Below are 20,017 nucleotides of genomic sequence, written 5' to 3' on the forward strand. Positions count from 1 at the left end.
AAAACTTGAAAAGCAAAGAACAACATGACAAAGTTTGTCTTTTGTATTAACTATAAAACAGTTCCTGGATATTCTGTTGCTGTTGTTGGGTCATGCAAAGAACTTGGTGAATGGGAACATGGTGCCAAAATGACTTGGACGCCGAGCAACAATTGGAGGATCGAGTTAGAAGTTACGAATTTACCGTTTGAGTACAAGTACCAAATCATTGACAGTTCCAACCGTGTCATGATATGGGAGGCAACACAAAATAGACTGTTCCAATCGTGTTTAGCCATTGACCAAAGCCGTTCGATAATTATTAATGACGTATGGGAACAGCCGTCGAATACTCACTATGAAACAAAGGTTTGTTGATATATATGATATACTTGTTACGATGACTCTATAGTAAAGAGATGGATAAATAGAAGCACTCAAATATAGAAAAAGGAAAACGTGGTGGCGCTCAAAAGAGCGAATAGTAAAGACTGGGACGGACCATCAAATTGAGTGTGATGTGTTATTCTATTGAGTATAAGTGATTACTACAATTATTATTACTTCTTCTATATAACAGTATATTTAATAGTATCCAATACCACAATATTGAAATCGAAAAGTAATACTTGTAACTATTAAATTATACTATTCTTTTTTTTTCACTTTTTCACATATAGAAACTAGAATATATAAATAATTGTATTATAAAAAGTAAAACTAATTTCAAGAACTAAAGTTCTATTCTGATTAATTAAAAGTGTTAAACTTAAAGAACCACTTCACCACAATTAGTATGGGCAACATCATCTATTTAATAACTAGCATTCTCTTATTCCTCATATTTATTAAAACTACAGAAGAGTCTCCTGACTTGATTCAAGACGAATATACAACAGTGATGACTTCTAAAGCAACTGCTTTCCACGTGATGAACTATTTTCAAGTCGACCAATTGAAAGGAAACTATGTCACATTGGTATCGAGTTGTATGGCTTTAGTCATTTCCATTGCTATACTCGCGACAAAGAAAAAGGTTTTGGGAATCTTTTTGGTTATTGTTTCGACACTAATTTTCCACATCGCATTCTTAACATTTCAAACATCCGAACACGCCTTTCCCATTTCTTCAATTATCGACTTCACACTCCAATTGGTGAAAAAACCAATCGAACAACTCCCAAAGACGTTACTTGGCTACTTCACAGTGCTCTCCTCTGTATTCCCAAAGACTCAACAAATATTCCAAATGTGGATATTTAACTTGGAAAACACTTCATTCCCACCAGCTCTTCTTATCTTAATCGCGTGTGGTTTATTACACAAAAAGCTTCAATTGGCAACATTATTGATCGTGCCTACAGTCATCTCTGTTATAATAGGAATTCCCATCTTAGTATTAAACGTCTCTGGTAATGTAATAGAGCAAGTACTCTACTTTGTATGTGCTCTCTTCTTCATTGTATTTTTTGTGAATGGGGCGTTACAAATGGAGAAGATCTTTTTAACACCACTATTCTTTATATCAACTGTGTTGTGCTCAAAGAGTGTGGTCAATGTCACAAGAGACTTCATTGTACTCTCTTCGATGCAAAGGGATTGTATCTTTGTTGGAGTCTACTTGGTGTTATTCTGGCTTGTATTCTTGAAGAGATTCGCGTACTCTTTTGTACCCGCTTTTCTTGTATTTTGTTCAGTAGAGCTCATTGTTGGCACTAACATACAAATTGGAGCACTCATCCCAGTCTTTTTCCTCCTCCATGGACTGTTTGACTGAACAACTCAAGAACAATTTTTTTAAAGGAATTTGTGTCCTCTTTCTAAGCCAGTTTGTCGAAGATTTTTTTGCTTCATTTTGATATTTTTTGTTACGTGTTTGCTTCAATTCTTCAACATGAAAACATAAATGGGGATAAAAAAACTATTATATTATAGTTAAACAACTATTAACAATAATACACCAAATTTATTTATAGAGCACTATTCCCACTTTGTACTTTTAATAGTAAAAAATAACAAATGTGAGTCTAAAAACATTCAGAAAAAAAACCAAGCAAGCTCAACAATCTATAATGTATAATAAGGAAACTATATATTATACCAAAATTGAAACAAAACAAGAAAACCAAAAAGGAACTGCCTCGACCAAACGATGATCACAACGCTAATCATTTTGGTACACTTTGTTTCGACAAAGTGTTACGCGGACGTCGCAAAAGTGCCCGTTGAGTCACTTACAAGTCTCAAACAAAACGACGAGTGGATGACCATTACGAACAACATCTCATGTAATCAAGTCAACACAATCACGGGGGTTCGCGTCAAACTTTTAAGCGGGACGATCGACTTAACTTGCGTCAAAGAAGTCTCCTTTCTTGCTTTATACATATCGGAAGACGCGGCGTTGAGGTGCGGGGAAGAGATACTTTTTATGGATAGTCCCGTCATATCGATATATGGGAAATTGGAGGCAAATAACATTACTATAGAGAATGGAGCGAGTCTGATATTTTACATCTCCACTCATATGAATGCCATAAGTGTAAAATCGAGTGCAACGTTATTGGTCAAAGGTGGGTCTAACGTGACAATCAATGCGTTTCTGTATAATGCGTTGAAGCCAGTTGTCATATGTGAGGGGTGTATATTCAACACAAAGACTTTTTTATATTTGGACGACACGGAAAGTGGAGGGGGCGCTCTTGAATTTGGGGAGAACTCGATCATCACAATTGAACAAATAGTGTTGAGTGCACAACAAGTTCTGACACTCGGCAAAAACATGGTGTTTTCTTTTCAACATTTTGTTGTGAGGAGTCAAGCGTCACTCATTGCGAAAGACAACGTCTCGTTTCTCGGAGGTGACAATTCGACGTTTGTAAGTCATTCGAATGCTACAAATTTGTTTGGGAAGAACAACACTATACGAACGACGAGTATTACGATTGGAGGGGATAGTGAAGGTATTAAAATGGTTGGATCAAATGAAGCCATGGATTATACTATTTTGAATATACAACAGTCAACAATCGAATGTAACGATTTTAGAGTGGTAAACTCATATATTGATTTCACAGTGCAGAACCACATCACCGTTTCAAACGTGTTTCAAGTCGAGTCGTCTCAAATCAACTTTCAAACGAAAAACACACTGAGTGCGTCAAAAGTGATTGTCGATAATTCAAATATTACAACGTTCAAAGACAACACGATTAGAGGAGAGGAAGTCTTGTTTTCGAATACCCCAATGGTCTATTTGAACACTTCAAATATTTTGAAAGCGTCGAAAATCGAAACGACATTCTCTTCAGTGTATGTCGATACAAACAACACAATAGAAACAGTGGCTCTAAAATTGTATATGACAGAATTCAAATTGTACGATTTAAATACACTCAAAGCAACAAATTGTACATTGGATAAAGTTGAGTTTTTTGCAAATCGAAGTAACACGATTGTTATTGATCAATATTTGGATTTGATGGGTGACTCATTCTTTCTTAATGCTAACAACACACTTGAAGCTAATGTTGTCACGACGGGCATTCGGCTCACACTCACAATTGAATTTGGGAATGTCATTACCACGAAGTCATTTGTTTCGAGCTCGAAAACGACGATCGTGGATGGAAATAGCGTGTCTTCGGAACACTTTGAGATAGCTCAAGAGGTCTTGCGGATCAACGAAAACAACACATTTGTCCTCAAACAATTTGTGATGACATCACCGTCGACATTTTTCACACGAGCATTCAATTCGTTTGAAGGTGATATTGTTCGTCTGGATGGGATATATATGTCATCATCGAGTGACTTGTTTTGGAACTTCACACGAATGGAAATTGGCGGGTTCAATTCCAAAGTTGACTTTACTTATAATGATATTGTTAACATCACAAACATCATATTGTATGACACTTCCACATTAACATTTTCTCTTGTGCAGTCGATATACACCAACTTGTTTCTCTATGCGTACTCGAACGTGATAATAAACACCGACTGCAATATTTATGGGTCGATTCTGACATCACAAAATTACACACGAGAAAATCAACAAACTCTGACTTACGTCTCGCATTTCCAGAATACCGGAGACTTCGAAAATGTTACTATTGGCGGGTTTGAATCATTTTCATTTGGTAGTTCGTCGAATGTCACAATCAAAAATCTTCACATTATCGCGGGTGGGGGAGTCTACATTTACGGAGAAACAAATGTGTATATCGAGAATTTGGTGATTGATAACAAACTTGATAATGGCAATATCGCCCCAAGTAATTCGGTGTTGTTGTCCATCGAATCGAACGCACGTGTAACGATTGAAAAACTGGACCAACGCCTCCAAGTTGATATTGAAAGAAATGGCGACGGACAAATCTTCATAGTCGACTGCATCAATTTAAATGTCTTCAACTTCTCTGGACTCCCCACCCCAGAAATTCCCATTTTGAACTTTTTGAAGGAGAAAGTCCCAGACAAGAACATCTTTAGTTACTCGGAGATACAAAACTGCTTCGACGCGGCCGTGTTTGCAGAGCCGAATTATGAGTCGGAGTTATTCAAGACGATGCGAGTCGACGATGTGTTGATTCGAATGTGTCCGCCAAATATGATGGATTACAAACTGACGTGTTTGATGTCTGGCAATGTGATGAAAGATTATACATATGGCGACGACGACTTTTCGTTCACACAAATCAACTGCCCGTGTAATCGGACGATCAACAGTCGATGCGCCATTCAACTCCTCAACAAAGAGTCTGAAATCACTGTTGATACTCCAAATATCAATGCCGCGTTCCTTCAGCCAATGAAGTCACTTGTTATCAATGAAGGAGTTGAAGTTACTGGGGTCGTCGAAGGCTTTTTCAAAGAACTCCGACATTCTGATGTTGTTATTCACAATGTTCGAGAAGTCAATGAGTCGGATTACTTCAATGAAGTCATACAAGTCAAGTTTGAGAGTGACGGGCTGACTTATACTGTCCCAGAAACTGCAAATGAAGGACTTCGGATGGGGTTACAGCCAAATAGTCGAACTTTTAAGATCAGGACTAACGCCAAAATAGTGTATTTTTCAATGGATCCAGAAGATCCTTCACGGAAAACCTCATTAAACGATTTGAGAAGAAAACACGCAGTGCAAAAAGACGTTTTGCAGGTTGAGAAAACGTTGGACGGAATTTCTATCAATTCGAACAGCCAGTCACATTTTATATATTTTAAGACATCCCCCTCAGTCGCCATGTTCTCTCAAGGTTTTATGTTTAACGATGACGAAAAACGGGAGTTATATCACAGTTTGTTGTATTCTATATATATACTATACTATTAATATAGTATAGTATAAATACTAATAATCCATAATAATTAATATTTATTATAGTAGATGGTTTAATGAACTGACTGATAGTGTTGTATTACAACAAAGGATATTATAGAGTCTTTGAAAATTTGAAAGGAGAATACTGTCATTCGTTCTTTGGGTTACACTTAAATGTGACGGAGAGGTGCGAGGTAACTGTCCCTCATTGCGTGGACGAATTTAAAGGGATTTGCTATCGGTGTGAGGACGGATACTCGAAATTGAGTAATAACACGTGTGTTGTTATTTCCGAATGTAAACAGACGGAACGAGACTTTTGTGTGGAGTGTGAGAACGGGTATTTGTTGGACGACGAGTGTCACCGATGCGATACACTCTTTGCGAATTGCTCGACGTGTTCAGCGACGTCATGTAAGATATGTTCCAATGATACAATGCTGTCCAAATCTTCCGACTCTGGGTTGTGTGTTTCGGACGTGTTGAGTACAAAGGTTTCCAATTTAGGAATAGTCTCATGTTATCCCGAGTACTTTTTATTGGACAACGCGTGCGTCTTGTGCAGCAGTAAATATTCAAATTGTAAGTTGTGCACACAGAACTCATGCGAGAAATGCTTCAATGAATATGAAGTTGGTGTTGATGGGTTATGTCGAAAGAAATGCACGGTGACTTCTGGAGACTATGAGCAGTGTAGCAAATGTGAGGATGGATATTCATTGAATGAAGGTGGGAAGTGTGTCACAGACATTCAAGGATGTTCAAAATACGGAGCAGAAGGGGAATGCCTCATGTGTTCGACAGATCTGGTCTTGTCGTTTGACAAACAAAAGTGTAATGTGAATCGAACTGAGGACTGTGAAATATCAAAAGAGAGTCTCCACTGCGTGAGGTGTTGGAACCACACATTCTTACAGTACGAAGACTGTTCTGATTGCGATTCTTCATGCACAGCGTGTTTTGGCACTGACAAAACATGTCTTTCTTGTAATGAGACTTCATTTGTATCAAACCACACGTGTTATCTGCACGAGTCGTTAATTGGGAAGTGTCAAATATTCCACAAATTAACAGGTGGGTGCGTGAAGTGCACGAATGGGTATTACCGGTTTGAGTTTCAATGTGAGAAGTGTGACCCGGTCTGCGCGACGTGTGTGAAATCCGGGAGTTGTATATTATGTAACAGTGAACGATATATGTCATGTGAGTCGGTGTGTCGTTTGAAGAGTGAGATTGTAGGGTGTGCGACCGAGATAAGTAGTGAAAATGGATGCGAGAAGTGTCAAGATGGGTATTACAGTTCATGTAAAGTCTGTTTGAAATGTGATGCACAATGTTATACATGCACGAAACCGGGACGGTGTGACGGGTGTGCTTCGGACAAAGTGTTGATAAACGGGGAGTGCGTTGACCAAATTGAGAAGTGCACGACAATCAACGGTTCCAAATGTGTTTCGTGTGATTTTTTATACAAACCATCATCGAATGGTACAATATGTGAGAAGAGGAGTTTGTGGTGGATTTCACTTATAGCGATATTCTTTGTCATATTAGTTGTTGGAGTTGTGGCGATTATTCTATGGCAAGTTATTGGGCGGATTGCGTTCATCCACGCTGTTGAGACGGAAGAGACGACGAAGAAAAAAGACTTGATCTTTGATATCAAGAAGAGCAACATTCAGATGAAAGAAAAGATCACGGAGAATGTGGTGTGCGATCGTAAGGAAATAATTTTTGCGAAAGAGCAAACAAATGTGAACGAAGACTTTGAAATTGAAGTTGACAACGAGTCGACAGAAATGGTGCACATTGCAAACGTCGGGAATTATGTTCAAAAGGTGCAAGTCATTCCGAAGATCAATAGCGAGAAGTTCAAAATAACCGTCTCACCCGATTTCGCGTTGTTAAAGAAGAACATGGCGTGCAAATTCTCTGTAACGATACAACCATATTGCTCGTGCCATGTCACGACACAAATTTTGATAATAGCAAAATCGCTGAAAACGTGCAACGAAAAGAAATTTCTGATGAATGTAGAAGCCAAAACAGTGCTTTCTTCGAAATTGGACCCGGAAGAGATCAAAGAAGAGTATTTGATAGCAGAAGGACCATTTGGAACAGTCTATTTGGCTACTTTCCGTGCTGCACATGTGATAGTCAAAAAGGTCAAAAATGCCCAAATGAAGGGCACTGATCTTAGTGACTTTGAGAATGAAGTTAAGATGCTTGAAAAGTTTCGGTGTAATTACATCATCACGTTTTTGGGAGCCGTGTTCATCCCATCGAAGACGTGCATTGTCATGGAATACGCGAAGCATGGATCACTCCAAAATTTGATAGCGAATGCGAAGAAAGAGGACATCCAATTTTTATTGAAAGTCAAATTCATGGTGGACTCTGCGAAGGGAATTGAGTACTTACACGATAACGGAATCTTACACAGAGATATTAAACCAGACAACATCCTCATTGTCTCCTTGTTGGACGAAGACAACGAACAAGTCAACGCGAAGTTGACCGACTTTGGGGCGTCGAGAAACATCAACCGGATGATGACAAACATGACGTTCACCAGAAATGTAGGAACGCCAAAGTACATGGCACCCGAAATTTTGAACGGACTGAAATACTCAAACAAAGCGGACATATTCTCGTTTGCTATAACGATGTACGAATGCTTCACGTGGGGCGACGCCTTCGTCTCGTTCCCCAATTTATTCCCTTGGGACGTGGCTGGACTGATCGCAAAAAACTACAGACCACCATTAGATATTGTCGGAAACAAAAAGGTCGAAGATATCATTGAAAGGGCCTGGGATCAAGAGCAAAAAGACAGAGCTAACGTTGGGCTTGTCTTATCTTCTTTATTGTTAGTAAATTGAATAATGTATTTTTTGTTCCTTTCAAGATGTGTTATGAAATATGTTGTTAATTCTGTTAATAAATATACAACACAACGACACATTTAGTAAGACTTTGGTCAAAGAGGAATTGGGAATCTCATTTTTGAATGAACGGTTCAACAAATAAACTACAAATATTTATCATTGGAAATAGCATGACCGGTAAACGCAGTCTAATGAAACGACTGACAGGTTCGACATTCAGCGAACACTCGGACCAAAATGTGTTCGACGACGCCGTCGAAAAAGTCGTGTTGTTTGACAAGAAGAAATTCACCACTCATTTAAACTGCTCAAACTGCCACGAGTTGCCTTTCATTGAAAGTGTGGCAAAAGTGTCAGACGGAATCATTCTGGTGTTTTCTGTTGACTCCGATGAATCGTTTCAATCGTCTCTTGAAGACGCCTTTCTTATTCACTCATTCCGTAGTCATGTCCCCCTTTTTCTCTGTTTGACAAAGAGTGATTTGAGGGATTTTTATTCAACGCGTAGCACTGAAGAAATACAAAAGAAGTTTTCTCAAATGATACCTCACAACTTCCTTTTCTTTGAAACGTCTTCAAAACTCAACACGAACGTTTCGAATTTATTTCTGTCGATGGTTGAAACCATTATTTTAAATCGTCGCCCACACGTCGGTTCTTTTCAGCTGACAGACCCGCCCTCAACGTCCAAACTTATGGCTAAAAAATGCGCTCTTGTGTGACTTCGTTCCTCCAAAACAATCCAAATTATTAATAGTTTCTTTATTGTTTTTTTGTACTATTTTTGTGGTTATTCAAGTTGAAAGAATTCAAACAATCACAATGTGAAAACCCTATCACTCTCAACGATTGTACGCTGAGATTACATGTGTTGGAACAAACAGACTTAAAAGGCGGAAACCCAAGAACAAAAAAATCGGTATTTCAGTTACTTTTTCTTCTCAGAGACCTTCTTTGAGTAGAAGTCGAGTTCCTTTCCTTCCAAGAGGTATCCATCAACTCTGCCAGTCTGGCCCGGTCTGGATGAGATGCAAGCCAACAATCTTCCAGCCTGGAAGCCCTCCATCAAGGCATCCTCGAACTTGACGTGCTTAAGGACTTTGAGCATAGAGGCATATTTCTTCTTCATAGTGTTTGATGGCTTCATTAAAGCAAGTTGAGTCTCAACAATTTGGTGAGCAACAGTCTTCTCTTTTGATTCCTCTTTGCCAGTCTGTTTGGCGTCAGTCTTAACGTCTTCCTCCTTGGCGAGGGCGATCTTCTTGTCAGCGGTGTAACCTTCAGTCTCGAGGGACTTGATGTAATCCTTGGAGGCAATGTCCTTTCCGAATCTCTTGAGGAACCATAATCTGAATGGGGAGGCATCGACTTCAATGATGGCGTTCTTGACCAAAGTGTTGGTTCTGACGTAATCGTTGTTGGAAGCGTTGTAGACGACGTTCAAGATTTTGGCGGTCTTGGTCATGGCTTGTGAAACCCAAGTGAAATATCCGACATCAAGTCTAAGTGCTCTTCTCTTAATAATGCCGAATCTGCAACGGACGTCATGAATTCTCTTTGCGCCGAGTCTGGTGTTGGCTGGCTGACGACCCATGTTGTATTTCTTCTTCTTCTGCATCATATTCTTCTTTCCTCCAGTGGAACGTCTCTTGTGAATCGAGTCTCGGGTAATGCCCATCCTTAATACCGACTACAAGGAGAGTTCGTTTTCCTTTTTCAAGGGTTTCAAAGCCCTTTTCTAGTTTATTTAATAATTCTTATGCTATACCAACTAACTTTTTTGGTTTAAATTGTTTACTTCAGTTTTTATTTAATAAGTTTGAATTTTGATTTTTACTTTTTTATTTGTTTACTGATGCCAACTCGCAGAACAAATGCAGGTGGAGGTAACACAACAAACCACAGCAAAAGAATCGGGGAAGATCAGAGCGTTGTCGTACCAACGCGAGGTCAACACAAAGTCCGACGGGTGTTACATGTTTCACCAAGGCAAGACGTGCGTTATCGCCGGTGTAAACGCGCCACGAAATACCTTGAAAAGCAAAGAACAACCAAACACCGCATACGTTGATGTCCAGTTCTATGAAAAGGTCGCTGCACAACAAGGAAAACGCAAAACCGAGTTGGAGGAATTTGTACGGAGTGGTGTCGAGTGGGCTGTTTTATGTGAAAAATACCCCCGAGGGTTAATCAATGTTTGTATCCAAACGGTGAAAGACGATGGTTGCGTCGAGTCTGTTGGGATGAACGCGACAATGACGTCTTTATTATATAGTGGTGTCGACATGAAGTCCATTGTAGTTGGGATGTGTGTAGCTGGGTTCAAAAATGCAAATGGGCAATACGAAATCGTAGTGGATGCAAACGACTCCAGAGAGTATCAGTGGAGGGTTTTCAGTGCGTGGGACTTGACCACCAATGCGATGGCTGCGATGAAAATGAAAGGAAAGTGCACTGACGACCAACTTAAGCAGAGTCTTGAAATCTCATCGAAAAACGCCGCTAAAATGCTGCGAGCCATCAAGACCGTCATCGAGAAACAGTATCCTCTCTAAGTGTTATTCATTCTTGATTGATTCCTTTACCACAAGATATTAATTAATAATTAATTAATTAAATATTAATTTACACAAAAAGAGTTCTAATTTAATAAATAACTAAAAATGGTAACATCATTTCAAAAAAAACAATAAAAGTCTCTCTTATAAAAATAAAAGATTTGGCAAAGACAAAAAGAAGTGGGTTACATCACATTCTGATCGAGTCTGTTGAGTCGAGTCATCTCGAGCATGTTATACAAAGGGGCCAACGGATTATTTTTCTCCCAGGCAGTATAGTCTTTCATCTCAGCGTCGTAGTCTTTTATTCCGTGTTGGACGTACTTAATCACCTTTTTGTCTGCAACGAGGTTTGGGTTCTTCTGTGCGGCCTTCAAATTCGAGATGTTCTGCTTGATGCAGTCGAGCGTGTTTTGGTCGAATTTGAGCATGTCGGACCCACTCAACTTTGCTGCGTCGTACGTCTTCTTTTCCGGAGGAAGCAAAGTGTTAGTTTTGACTCGATTCCATGAGGGGGACATCGTCGACCTGTACAAGAGTAACTCGCAGAAAAACATTCGCACGTAATGATTCCAATGACAAAACATTTTATTAAAGAAGTTCTTTGAAAGGACGTAATTGACAAGTGCCTTTCGGTCTTCAAAACTGACACAAAGAAGTGCTTGGTACAAGGTAGATAGAGTCAAACATGTCAATGCGTACGAGTCGCTCTCAAGAATTTTCGTATGAATCTTGACAAAGAGATCGCTGTTAAACTTCGGGACTTCAAAATTGGTATTACAGAAATACGTGTACATAAAATGCTCAACTAACAATAAATCGCCCATCCCATCCACGTCATAGAAATTCGTCTTCTTCGACTTCTTTTCAATCACAGTGGTATACACATTTTCGTCAACTAAACTGAATGCCCCAAATGCTTCCGCGCAGACAAATGAAGGTGAGAACATGTCACTTGGGAATTCAGTTAACGCGAGGATTTCGTTGTGGAAGATTTTGTAGCCGGGAAACTCTTTAATATCACTAATGGTTAATTTCAATGGTTTGAGAACTATTCATGAAAACCAAACTCCTTTGCAAACAAAGTCACATGTTCGATCCAACATCTCATATATTGCATTTCAAAGCGTCCTCTATACTCAAAATGGACTAACCACGAGCTTTCAAATTCACTCAGTGCAGTGAAGTACTTCAAACACTGTTTGTTCTTCCCTGTTATGAACTTCTCATAACTTTCCCACTTCTTAAAGACGGGGAAGTTCTCTTTCATCTCTTCACTTAATATTTCTTCCTTTTCTTCTTTGTCGAGGACTTTCCCCGCAGTCACAAAACGAACCGTTTGAAGAACTTTTTCATATAAAGATGTGATTTTGATGGAAACTAAAACAAAGACACGGGCAGCCTCTTCGTAAAAGTCTTCGGCAAACGGCCGAACTTTAGTTTGGAATTCAAACGTTCGTTTCTTGGCTGGAGAAGCAGCTAGAGACGTAGACTTCTTTTCTCTCTTCTCAGCAGTTTCGACCTCTTCAGCAGAGGACAACGCAAGTAAGCAGTACAACGCCGTCTTTGACAAATTGTTGTAATAAAAGACCAAGAGCTTTTCGATTTGCGGAGAGACCTCGTCGGGTGCTGGGAAGTCTGCGAGTGACATCGGTTGGAGTTGTTTGATTTCGACGATTTGGCACATAAGAATATACAGATTTGGGATCAATTTGTGTTGCGGCATTCGAATGACATGTTCCAAAATCGCGTCCCAACAATCTAAAAACTCGACAATAAGTTCAGGAGAGAAGTCTTGGGTTATAACAGTATTATCTGACATCACTTCAGTAATTTTAGTTAAGTAATGCTCGACTTTGTCTAAGCCTTTAAAAGGAGCTGTGGCATGAGATCGGTCATACTTCGCGTCCTCTAATGATTTACTTAGTTTGTGCAAATTGCGACGAAGTTGTATCAGACGCTTGTCTTTTTCTGGCATGAAAAATTGATTTTTCAAGTTTGAAAATTGATCTTCTTTGTACAAATGCTATTAGTATAATTTGTTATATTATTACAATTGGTTTATTGCAATTCAACAAGTTTCTATTGTTTTAACAGTTTCAATTCAGAAAGAAAAAGAAGTGTTCAATACTCAAATGAGTTGTTTCATTATTTAAATACTAAAAAGTAATTATTTAAATTATTATTTATAGTATCTATTTTTTTTATACTACGTTTTTGGGAGGACATCTTTGTTTTAGTTTTAACTTGAAACACAAGTCTTAATCTTTTAATCTTTTTCAGCCAAATTATTGGGTTTTGTATAAACTAAAAATAATTAAAATATCAATAATAATCAAGTTATAATAAATTATAAATAAAAATGGTTAAAAACAATATTATTATACTTAAATAGTTAAAGCAATTATTATAATCATACTTTTATAATTACCAATATAATTGGTTTTATAGTTTTTCTAATTTTTTTTTTATTTAATCTATATTATTTAAATTTTTTAATAATATTATATTATATTTATTATATTTAAATAAATATTATAGTCGGGGGATAAATGGCATTAAAAAGGGACAAAGGTAGTTAATTTTGATAAATATAATTTTGAAACTATAATTTTTAAAAAATCTATTTAAAGGTCAAAATAAACATAAAATTAAAATAATAATATAAATTATCGTTTTTTATTTTAAATGATTATAAATTGAATAATTATAAATTTCTATTTCAAAAATAAACAAAAACACCTCAATTTGTTCACTTAAAAAATGTGGAAGTCTAAAACGCAGCACTTTTTATGGTTTGTCTGAAACTTGTTTTGTTAAAGAATTTTTCCTTTGTTTTTTCCTTTGTTTCATTTCTTTTCTGCTCTTTTTCAACTCCAATTGTTTTTATGTTAAAATGGTCTTTCTCTTATCTTTTCTCAATGGAAATGGTTCAACAACGAAAGATTGAAAGATTGAAATAACAAATGATGATTTTTCAGTGATTCCCTGACACTTTCAAAAATTGACACTGTTGTTAATTCATTAAACTCTGGCATTTTAACCATATACATCATGAATATATATTGAAATACAGTTTTTAAACTGGTTTCTTGTATTTAAATTGCTTTTTTATGTTGATTGCCTGTGGTTATTTCATCAAGGGTTCCTTTCTCTTCTTCTTCCATTGTTTTCAAAGATTGAATAATATCAAAAATAGATAGTTATGGTTTTCTTTTATTATTTTCAAAGTAGTTAATTGAAAAAACCCTTCTAATACTTTTATGGTTAAATAAATTATATTTTATAGTTTTTTACTCAAATTAACTACTTCTGTCCCAAATTAACCCCCTTTATCACCCGACTATATTATCAAAATGAATAATAATAAATATTAATATTAATTTACAAACTTACAACAGAAGACTTTTTTTGACGTTTAATCTAAAAAATCATTCGATTTCAAAAAATAATACATAATTATTAACTTTTAATTTTCAATTTAAAAACTATTTTACAATACTTAATTATTGTTTTTTTTCTCATTTTTGGTAGTTTTTTCCTTTAGAAACCTCAAAAAATAAAATGTTTTTATAAATTTAATAGAAATAACCAAACATTTATTTCGGCATTTTCCCGTTATTTTAATTACTTTTATCCAATATTTAACAAATTGTATTTTTTTTTAAAATAGCATATTTGATCATCATTTTTCATTTCTTTTTTTGAATTAACACTTTATAGTAAAAAACATTATATCACTAATAAACAATAATTATAATAAACGTATTTATACATATGACTTTCAAAAAAGCAGAAATCAAACTAAAGACATTGTGGAAAGTAGTTCAGAATATAATAATCGACGTTTTCTGATTTTTTACAATAACAAATAAATAAAGCACAAAAAATCCCTACAAAACGGGTATATAAGAGTAAAGTGATAATTGCCCCCACAATAAACTGAATGCTCCAAACTCGCCTACGCAACTCTTAATTACTGAAGTAAAAAGATAAAAAAGGACTTTCTAAATATTTGGTAATGACGAGAAGCTGGAAGTCAGTGCGAGACACTGCGCTAAGTATTTTTTGGAACTTCCCCAGGTGCTGTGCAACTGGGTTTATATTCAACTTTGCGAATTACTTTTATTGGTTGGTTGTACCTTTAATTATGAACGACAAAGGTGGAAGTACCTTTGACTTGTCTTTACTACAAACAGTAGCTTATGTGATATATTCAGTCTTATCTCCAATTGGTGGTAAAATCGGTGATAAGTTCAACCCCTACATTGTGGTCCGAATTTCTTTTGTCTTTTTCATCATAGGTGTTGCTGTTATTCTTATATTCCCAAGCTCTATCCCCGCGTTATATGTGTCCGTGTGTATTTGGCCTTTTTGCACTGCTGTGTTTTGGCCGGTTGCAACAGGAACCATTGGGTTAGAATCGCCACTTGGCTATGAAAATAGAAACACTTCATTATTTCAAGTCTCGTGGTCTTTTGGAAAGGTGTGTTTGTCGATACTTATTCATTTACTAATAGTTTTCTAGCAACAATAGAACATAATTTTGTATAGAAAAGAAACTATTTAAAGTATACTCTCCCAAATATATAAAAAATATCAATTAATTATAGTATCCATTATTTTATTATATCATTATAATTAATTAATTAAAATATTAATTAAAATAACATTCAGTGCTTTGGATTTTTATTTGGTGGGATGTTAAAAACTGCTCTAGGAATGAATTCACTGTATGTGTGTATAGTGCTAGTCGCACTTCTCTTTGTAGTGTACCCATTTACCCACCCGAAGCGAATTCGTGAGAAAATGGCCAAAAACAAGAAACCAAAGAAAGACTTGGACAAGGAAAAGGTATCAATTGATTTATCACAGAAAAATAGTACAAAAGAAGAGAAAGAACCCGGCGATATAGCTGTTGAAATGGAACATATGGAGACTAAGAAAAACGGAGATATAGCTGACATTGATATTGCATTGGACCGTAAAGACATTCCTGAGGGACTTATTCAAAATCCAACCGCATCGTCGATTACACCACCAAGTGGTGATATTAAAGAAGTCCAAATTCCCGTTGAAGTGACTTCAGACACGGCTGAGATGCACAAAATGAAATTCAAGTGGGGTGATGCGGAGTTGAAGAACAAGACATACATCTACTTGGGATACATATTGCAATGTGGAGTGTATGGTACGTCTGCGATTGTGACGAGTTCGTATGTGAAATTAGCGCAAGACCTTGAAGTGGTGTCTCCGACTAAAACGATAGACATGTATGTTGGGGTAGAATTCTTCTTCTTTTATTTGGCGCAAACAGTTTCAATGGCAGCGATGTCAATAACACTCGCTTGGACATACAAACGAAGTTTATTCTTGATATTCCAGACGGGTTATATCTTGTTCTTGTTAGTGATAGGAGTCAGTCGAAACGCTTATTTAAATTGGTTTATGGCATTTGTGGGTGGATTGGCTGCAGGATTTTCATATCAAACCTCAACATATTACTCGATGTGCGCGAGTGAAAACAGCAAATCGATGTTTATGGGTATCTCCGAGTGTATTTCAGGGTTTGGGAATTGTATCTTACCACTTACTAGTGGGTTGCTTTGCACATATCTCTATAATGATTATATCATGATTTACGTCTCAGCAGCAACCGTCTTGGTCTGCATCATATTACAGGAAATCGTCTACCACGTCGCATTCCCTATCAACAAAATGCGTCAATCAAAACGAGCAAACCCAACGGATGTCAAAATCAGTTTGGACACAGTTGCAGTCGAACAACAGACAAACAGAGAGAAAAGTGACGAGATCAAAATTGTTCAACACACCTCAAGCTCAAACGAGGAAATAAAACAAACACCAATTTCTGTCGACTCTAAAGACATTGTACCCCAAAATTAATTTTGTTATCAAAACTAGTAGTTCTTGTTTTTTAGCATTTTATAGTATTGTTCTCTTCTATAAATTGTTTTATTGGCATTATTATTATTAAATAATACTATATAATTTGTTCCAAGAAACTTATTTTATTGGAAAAAAATTCAATAATGGTTTTTGTGAATTGTAGTTTTTTCTGATATATTTAATTGGTTTTTGTTTAACAAAACAAATAACAGAAACATACTTTTATAGTTTAATTTAATTAAAAATAATAACAAAAAGTACTTTATAATTAAATTATACTATTTTAATACTAGAATCGACTTGATATAGAGTGTGTGAACAAATGAACTTAATAAAGAAATGAAACATGTTGGCTTTATAAATGATGATAAAAATCCAACGTATTGGGTTTTGACACAAACTAGTTTATTAATATACCCCTTTATGAGTAAAGAGTTGGAAGAGAAAGGAGAAGATGTTGGGGATAGTTTAATTGATATTGGGATTGACGAAATAATTTCTGCAAATATTAGAAAAGTTGAAGGAGAATTGAGCAAGTTGATCATAATAGCAAAGAAAGACCAAAAAGTTGACTTACTTGGAAGCCAAAAAATCTTAAAACAATGGGACGATGAAATTCTTTTTCGTATAATGAAAATCACAAAGAGTCAGACCACTTCGTTACTCACAAAATTGCCAAATATCATGAACTATTCGTTATATTATTTACTTGAAATATTTCACGTCTCTTTACCCGTTCAAGTGAATATGTGTATTCGAATTTCAAATGCAACACAACACCATTGGGTGACACCAAAATGTGAAGGAGTAAATAAAAGAGAATATGATGTACTATACACTCTATCAACTAACTTTTACATGGCCTCTTCCACTTACGTCAAACTAAGAATTTATAACATCCCAAATGATCACAACAAGAAAAAGAGTCAAATTGGGAAGTGCATCATTTCTTTAAATCCAACAGCACACGACGAACCGTACGAGTCTGTGTTCCAACTCAAAAAGGGTAACAAAGAGATTGGGAAATTATTTACAAGAATTTCGTTCTTTCAAATGCCACCGAACTCGGAAAGAACTCGAAAAGTCGCAAAGAGATATGAAGTGCATCAAACGTATACAACACCATCAAGATCAAAATTTCTGATACATTCAAAACCTTCTCCACCTTGTGATATAAAACTTGAATCTCAATTTTGTGGATTTTGCGCAGTGAATATTTATGATATTAAACAAGACTTGGAGTACTACTTTTGCTCTGAAAAAGTGACATACGACAACATCGTGGACATTCCATTTAGTGGCTTAGTGTCTTTCAAATATCCATGTGATGATGATTTGATACCCGAGTCTGTATGGATGTTGTGCTTTACCGAAGGTATGAGAGTCAAAAGGAAACATGAGAATTTTGAAGTTGTTTCCTTTGTACTTACCAATTCCAAAGGGAATTATCTACATGGAGTTGGTTTGATTTCTTACGCAAAGATGACTGAAGATATGAAAAATGAAGTCCGGCGGTGGGTAGAGGCTGAGGGCGATTATTATGTACCACAAGCCATTTGTGTGTTTTCTAGAGTGAATTGTTATGTGCAGATGCGTGAATTTGTCGAGAAAATTCATACGAAAAGTGCGTTAGAACTGTTCTGTGAGAAAGTACAGAGTACGCCAAAGGTGTTTGAAGATTTCACAAAGTGCAAGCCGAGTGCAACCAAAGAAGGAATGATGCATGAAATACAATATGATATCATCCATCTTTTCATATCATTGAAAATCAAAAATTTTGTGAAGGCATTTGGACAAGTGTTGTTGGGCGAGCGCGTTGTAGTTGTTGGTGATACGTGTGACATTGTGGCAGAAACTTTGGAGTGTCTCAAAACAGTGATATACCCCATCGAATGGGTCAGTACATATAACATGAATTTGCAACGATTTTTCATAGAAAGCTTGCACTCCCCTTCTTTGTATTTGATTGGGATTGTTAGGAAGTACTTGAGCGAAGCGATTGGAATCATGAGAGAGGAAGATGTTGTAATTGTTGACATTGAGAAGAATAAGGTGCAGAAAGTGAGTGGAAAACCTTTATTAGAACTTCCTTATCATCTTGAACAAAATTTGGTGAATGACATTATGAGTGTTATTAACTCGTCGTACTGCAAGAATGACATTGTTCTTCGCAACACATTACTGCAAAGAAGTTTTCTACGTGCGATGTGTTATTTACTGAGTGGATTGGAAAAGTATTTTTGGACATTAAAATTTGAACCGGAGTCTATTGAAGAGTTCAATAGCGAGGAATTTGTCACAACTAAACCAGACGATTATTACGAATTCTTAAAGACATTCTTCCAATCACAAAATACGCAATTCTTTTTGGAACAGTATAATAAAAAGAGGTACATTTTGTTTGATGAATATGTGAGAAGTGGAAGATATGTAATACCCGTGCTACAGGGATATGAAATGGAAGAACAGGGCTCAAGCATTCAAATTCCTGAAATCCAAAAAGTGACAAAGGGAAGCACATTCATCAGGGATTTTGTGAATCACAACAATCACAAAACAAAACAAATTCGAATGGATTGTATTGAAAATGTTGTTCAAAGTCGAGAAGAGCGACTCCTCTTTCTTCAAAGTCTCATTTCAAAGAAAGTGGAACTGAAGAGAAATCGAGAGTGTTACGTCTTAGACGAAATAGAGATGTGCTGGATGACAGAAGTTCTTTTGAAAATCTGTGAAACAGCTGCACGAGAAAATGATATTATTTCACTCAAATATGTGGTATTGTTTTGCGAAGAAATGACGTACAAAAACGGGTTTGAGGAACTTCTTTTTGTGTTAAAAAGAAAGTCCTATTGGAACAACAAAGACCTTTGGATTAATATAACAAAGCACCTCATTAATTCTAATAAAAAATTATTAATGGAGTATCGAATGGACAAAACTGAGTCATTCCCACAGAGTTTTCACACTCAAAAAGAGTTCCCAAAAATATCAACACAGTGTTTTTTTGCATGTAAAATGATGATTACTCTTGAAGTCCCAGAAAAGCTAATAAAGTCAATTATAGAAACAGTTGCGATTCAATTACGGCTCGACTCATTTGAGCGTGATCAACTTAATCAATTGATCACAAACGCAACCAAGCCGATATCTTCATTCACGTGATACCATTCAACCAACTTGTGTAATAATTGAGTTATTCTATATATATTAATAAAATATATTATAATTATATTAATCATACTGATACTAATACCAAATAATAATATTATTATTATTAATTAATATGATAATATAATATATTGATATTCTTTAACATTGATCGAATATAACTGTTTAGTTAATAAAATGATTAATAC

General features: G+C 36.2%; 8 protein-coding genes across 8 annotated transcripts; 6 read left to right on the plus strand and 2 right to left on the minus strand.

Moving 5' to 3' along the window:
- Positions 1 to 24: 24 nt before the first annotated feature.
- EIN_054540 (hypothetical protein) lies at positions 25 to 492 on the plus strand (the record flags this gene model as incomplete). Its single annotated transcript, XM_004259892.1, has 2 exons — positions 25 to 348; positions 427 to 492. The coding sequence occupies 2 exons, from the start codon at positions 25 to 27 to the stop codon at positions 490 to 492; spliced, it is 390 nt and encodes a 129-aa protein (XP_004259940.1).
- Positions 493 to 775: 283 nt separating this feature from the next.
- On the plus strand, positions 776 to 1,756 carry EIN_054550 (hypothetical protein; the record flags this gene model as incomplete). Its single annotated transcript, XM_004259893.1, has 1 exon — positions 776 to 1,756. The coding sequence occupies one exon, from the start codon at positions 776 to 778 to the stop codon at positions 1,754 to 1,756; it is 981 nt and encodes a 326-aa protein (XP_004259941.1).
- Positions 1,757 to 2,131: 375 nt separating this feature from the next.
- EIN_054560 (protein serine/threonine kinase, putative) lies at positions 2,132 to 8,187 on the plus strand (the record flags this gene model as incomplete). Its single annotated transcript, XM_004259894.1, has 2 exons — positions 2,132 to 5,282; positions 5,396 to 8,187. The coding sequence occupies 2 exons, from the start codon at positions 2,132 to 2,134 to the stop codon at positions 8,185 to 8,187; spliced, it is 5,943 nt and encodes a 1,980-aa protein (XP_004259942.1).
- A 934-nt stretch (positions 8,188 to 9,121) lies between these two features.
- Positions 9,122 to 9,871, minus strand: EIN_054570 (40S ribosomal protein S8, putative; the record flags this gene model as incomplete). The annotated part of the gene is made up of 1 exon (XM_004259895.1): positions 9,122 to 9,871. The coding sequence occupies one exon, from the start codon at positions 9,869 to 9,871 to the stop codon at positions 9,122 to 9,124; it is 750 nt and encodes a 249-aa protein (XP_004259943.1).
- A 196-nt stretch (positions 9,872 to 10,067) lies between these two features.
- EIN_054580 (exosome complex exonuclease RRP46, putative) lies at positions 10,068 to 10,748 on the plus strand (the record flags this gene model as incomplete). The annotated part of the gene is made up of 1 exon (XM_004259896.1): positions 10,068 to 10,748. The coding sequence occupies one exon, from the start codon at positions 10,068 to 10,070 to the stop codon at positions 10,746 to 10,748; it is 681 nt and encodes a 226-aa protein (XP_004259944.1).
- A 188-nt stretch (positions 10,749 to 10,936) lies between these two features.
- EIN_054590 (hypothetical protein) lies at positions 10,937 to 12,729 on the minus strand (the record flags this gene model as incomplete). The annotated part of the gene is made up of 2 exons (XM_004259897.1): positions 10,937 to 11,774; positions 11,822 to 12,729. The coding sequence occupies 2 exons, from the start codon at positions 12,727 to 12,729 to the stop codon at positions 10,937 to 10,939; spliced, it is 1,746 nt and encodes a 581-aa protein (XP_004259945.1).
- Positions 12,730 to 14,901: 2,172 nt separating this feature from the next.
- EIN_054600 (hypothetical protein) lies at positions 14,902 to 16,658 on the plus strand (the record flags this gene model as incomplete). Its single annotated transcript, XM_004259898.1, has 2 exons — positions 14,902 to 15,237; positions 15,429 to 16,658. 2 exons carry the CDS (start codon positions 14,902 to 14,904, stop codon positions 16,656 to 16,658), a joined length of 1,566 nt encoding a protein of 521 aa, XP_004259946.1.
- A 342-nt stretch (positions 16,659 to 17,000) lies between these two features.
- EIN_054610 (hypothetical protein) lies at positions 17,001 to 19,823 on the plus strand (the record flags this gene model as incomplete). The annotated part of the gene is made up of 1 exon (XM_004259899.1): positions 17,001 to 19,823. The coding sequence occupies one exon, from the start codon at positions 17,001 to 17,003 to the stop codon at positions 19,821 to 19,823; it is 2,823 nt and encodes a 940-aa protein (XP_004259947.1).
- Positions 19,824 to 20,017: the final 194 nt, after the last annotated feature.

This window comes from Entamoeba invadens, assembly GCF_000330505.1.
Source record: "Entamoeba invadens IP1 unplaced genomic scaffold scaff_1105074726711, whole genome shotgun sequence".
Classification (NCBI taxonomy): domain Eukaryota; phylum Evosea; order Mastigamoebida; family Endamoebidae; genus Entamoeba; species Entamoeba invadens.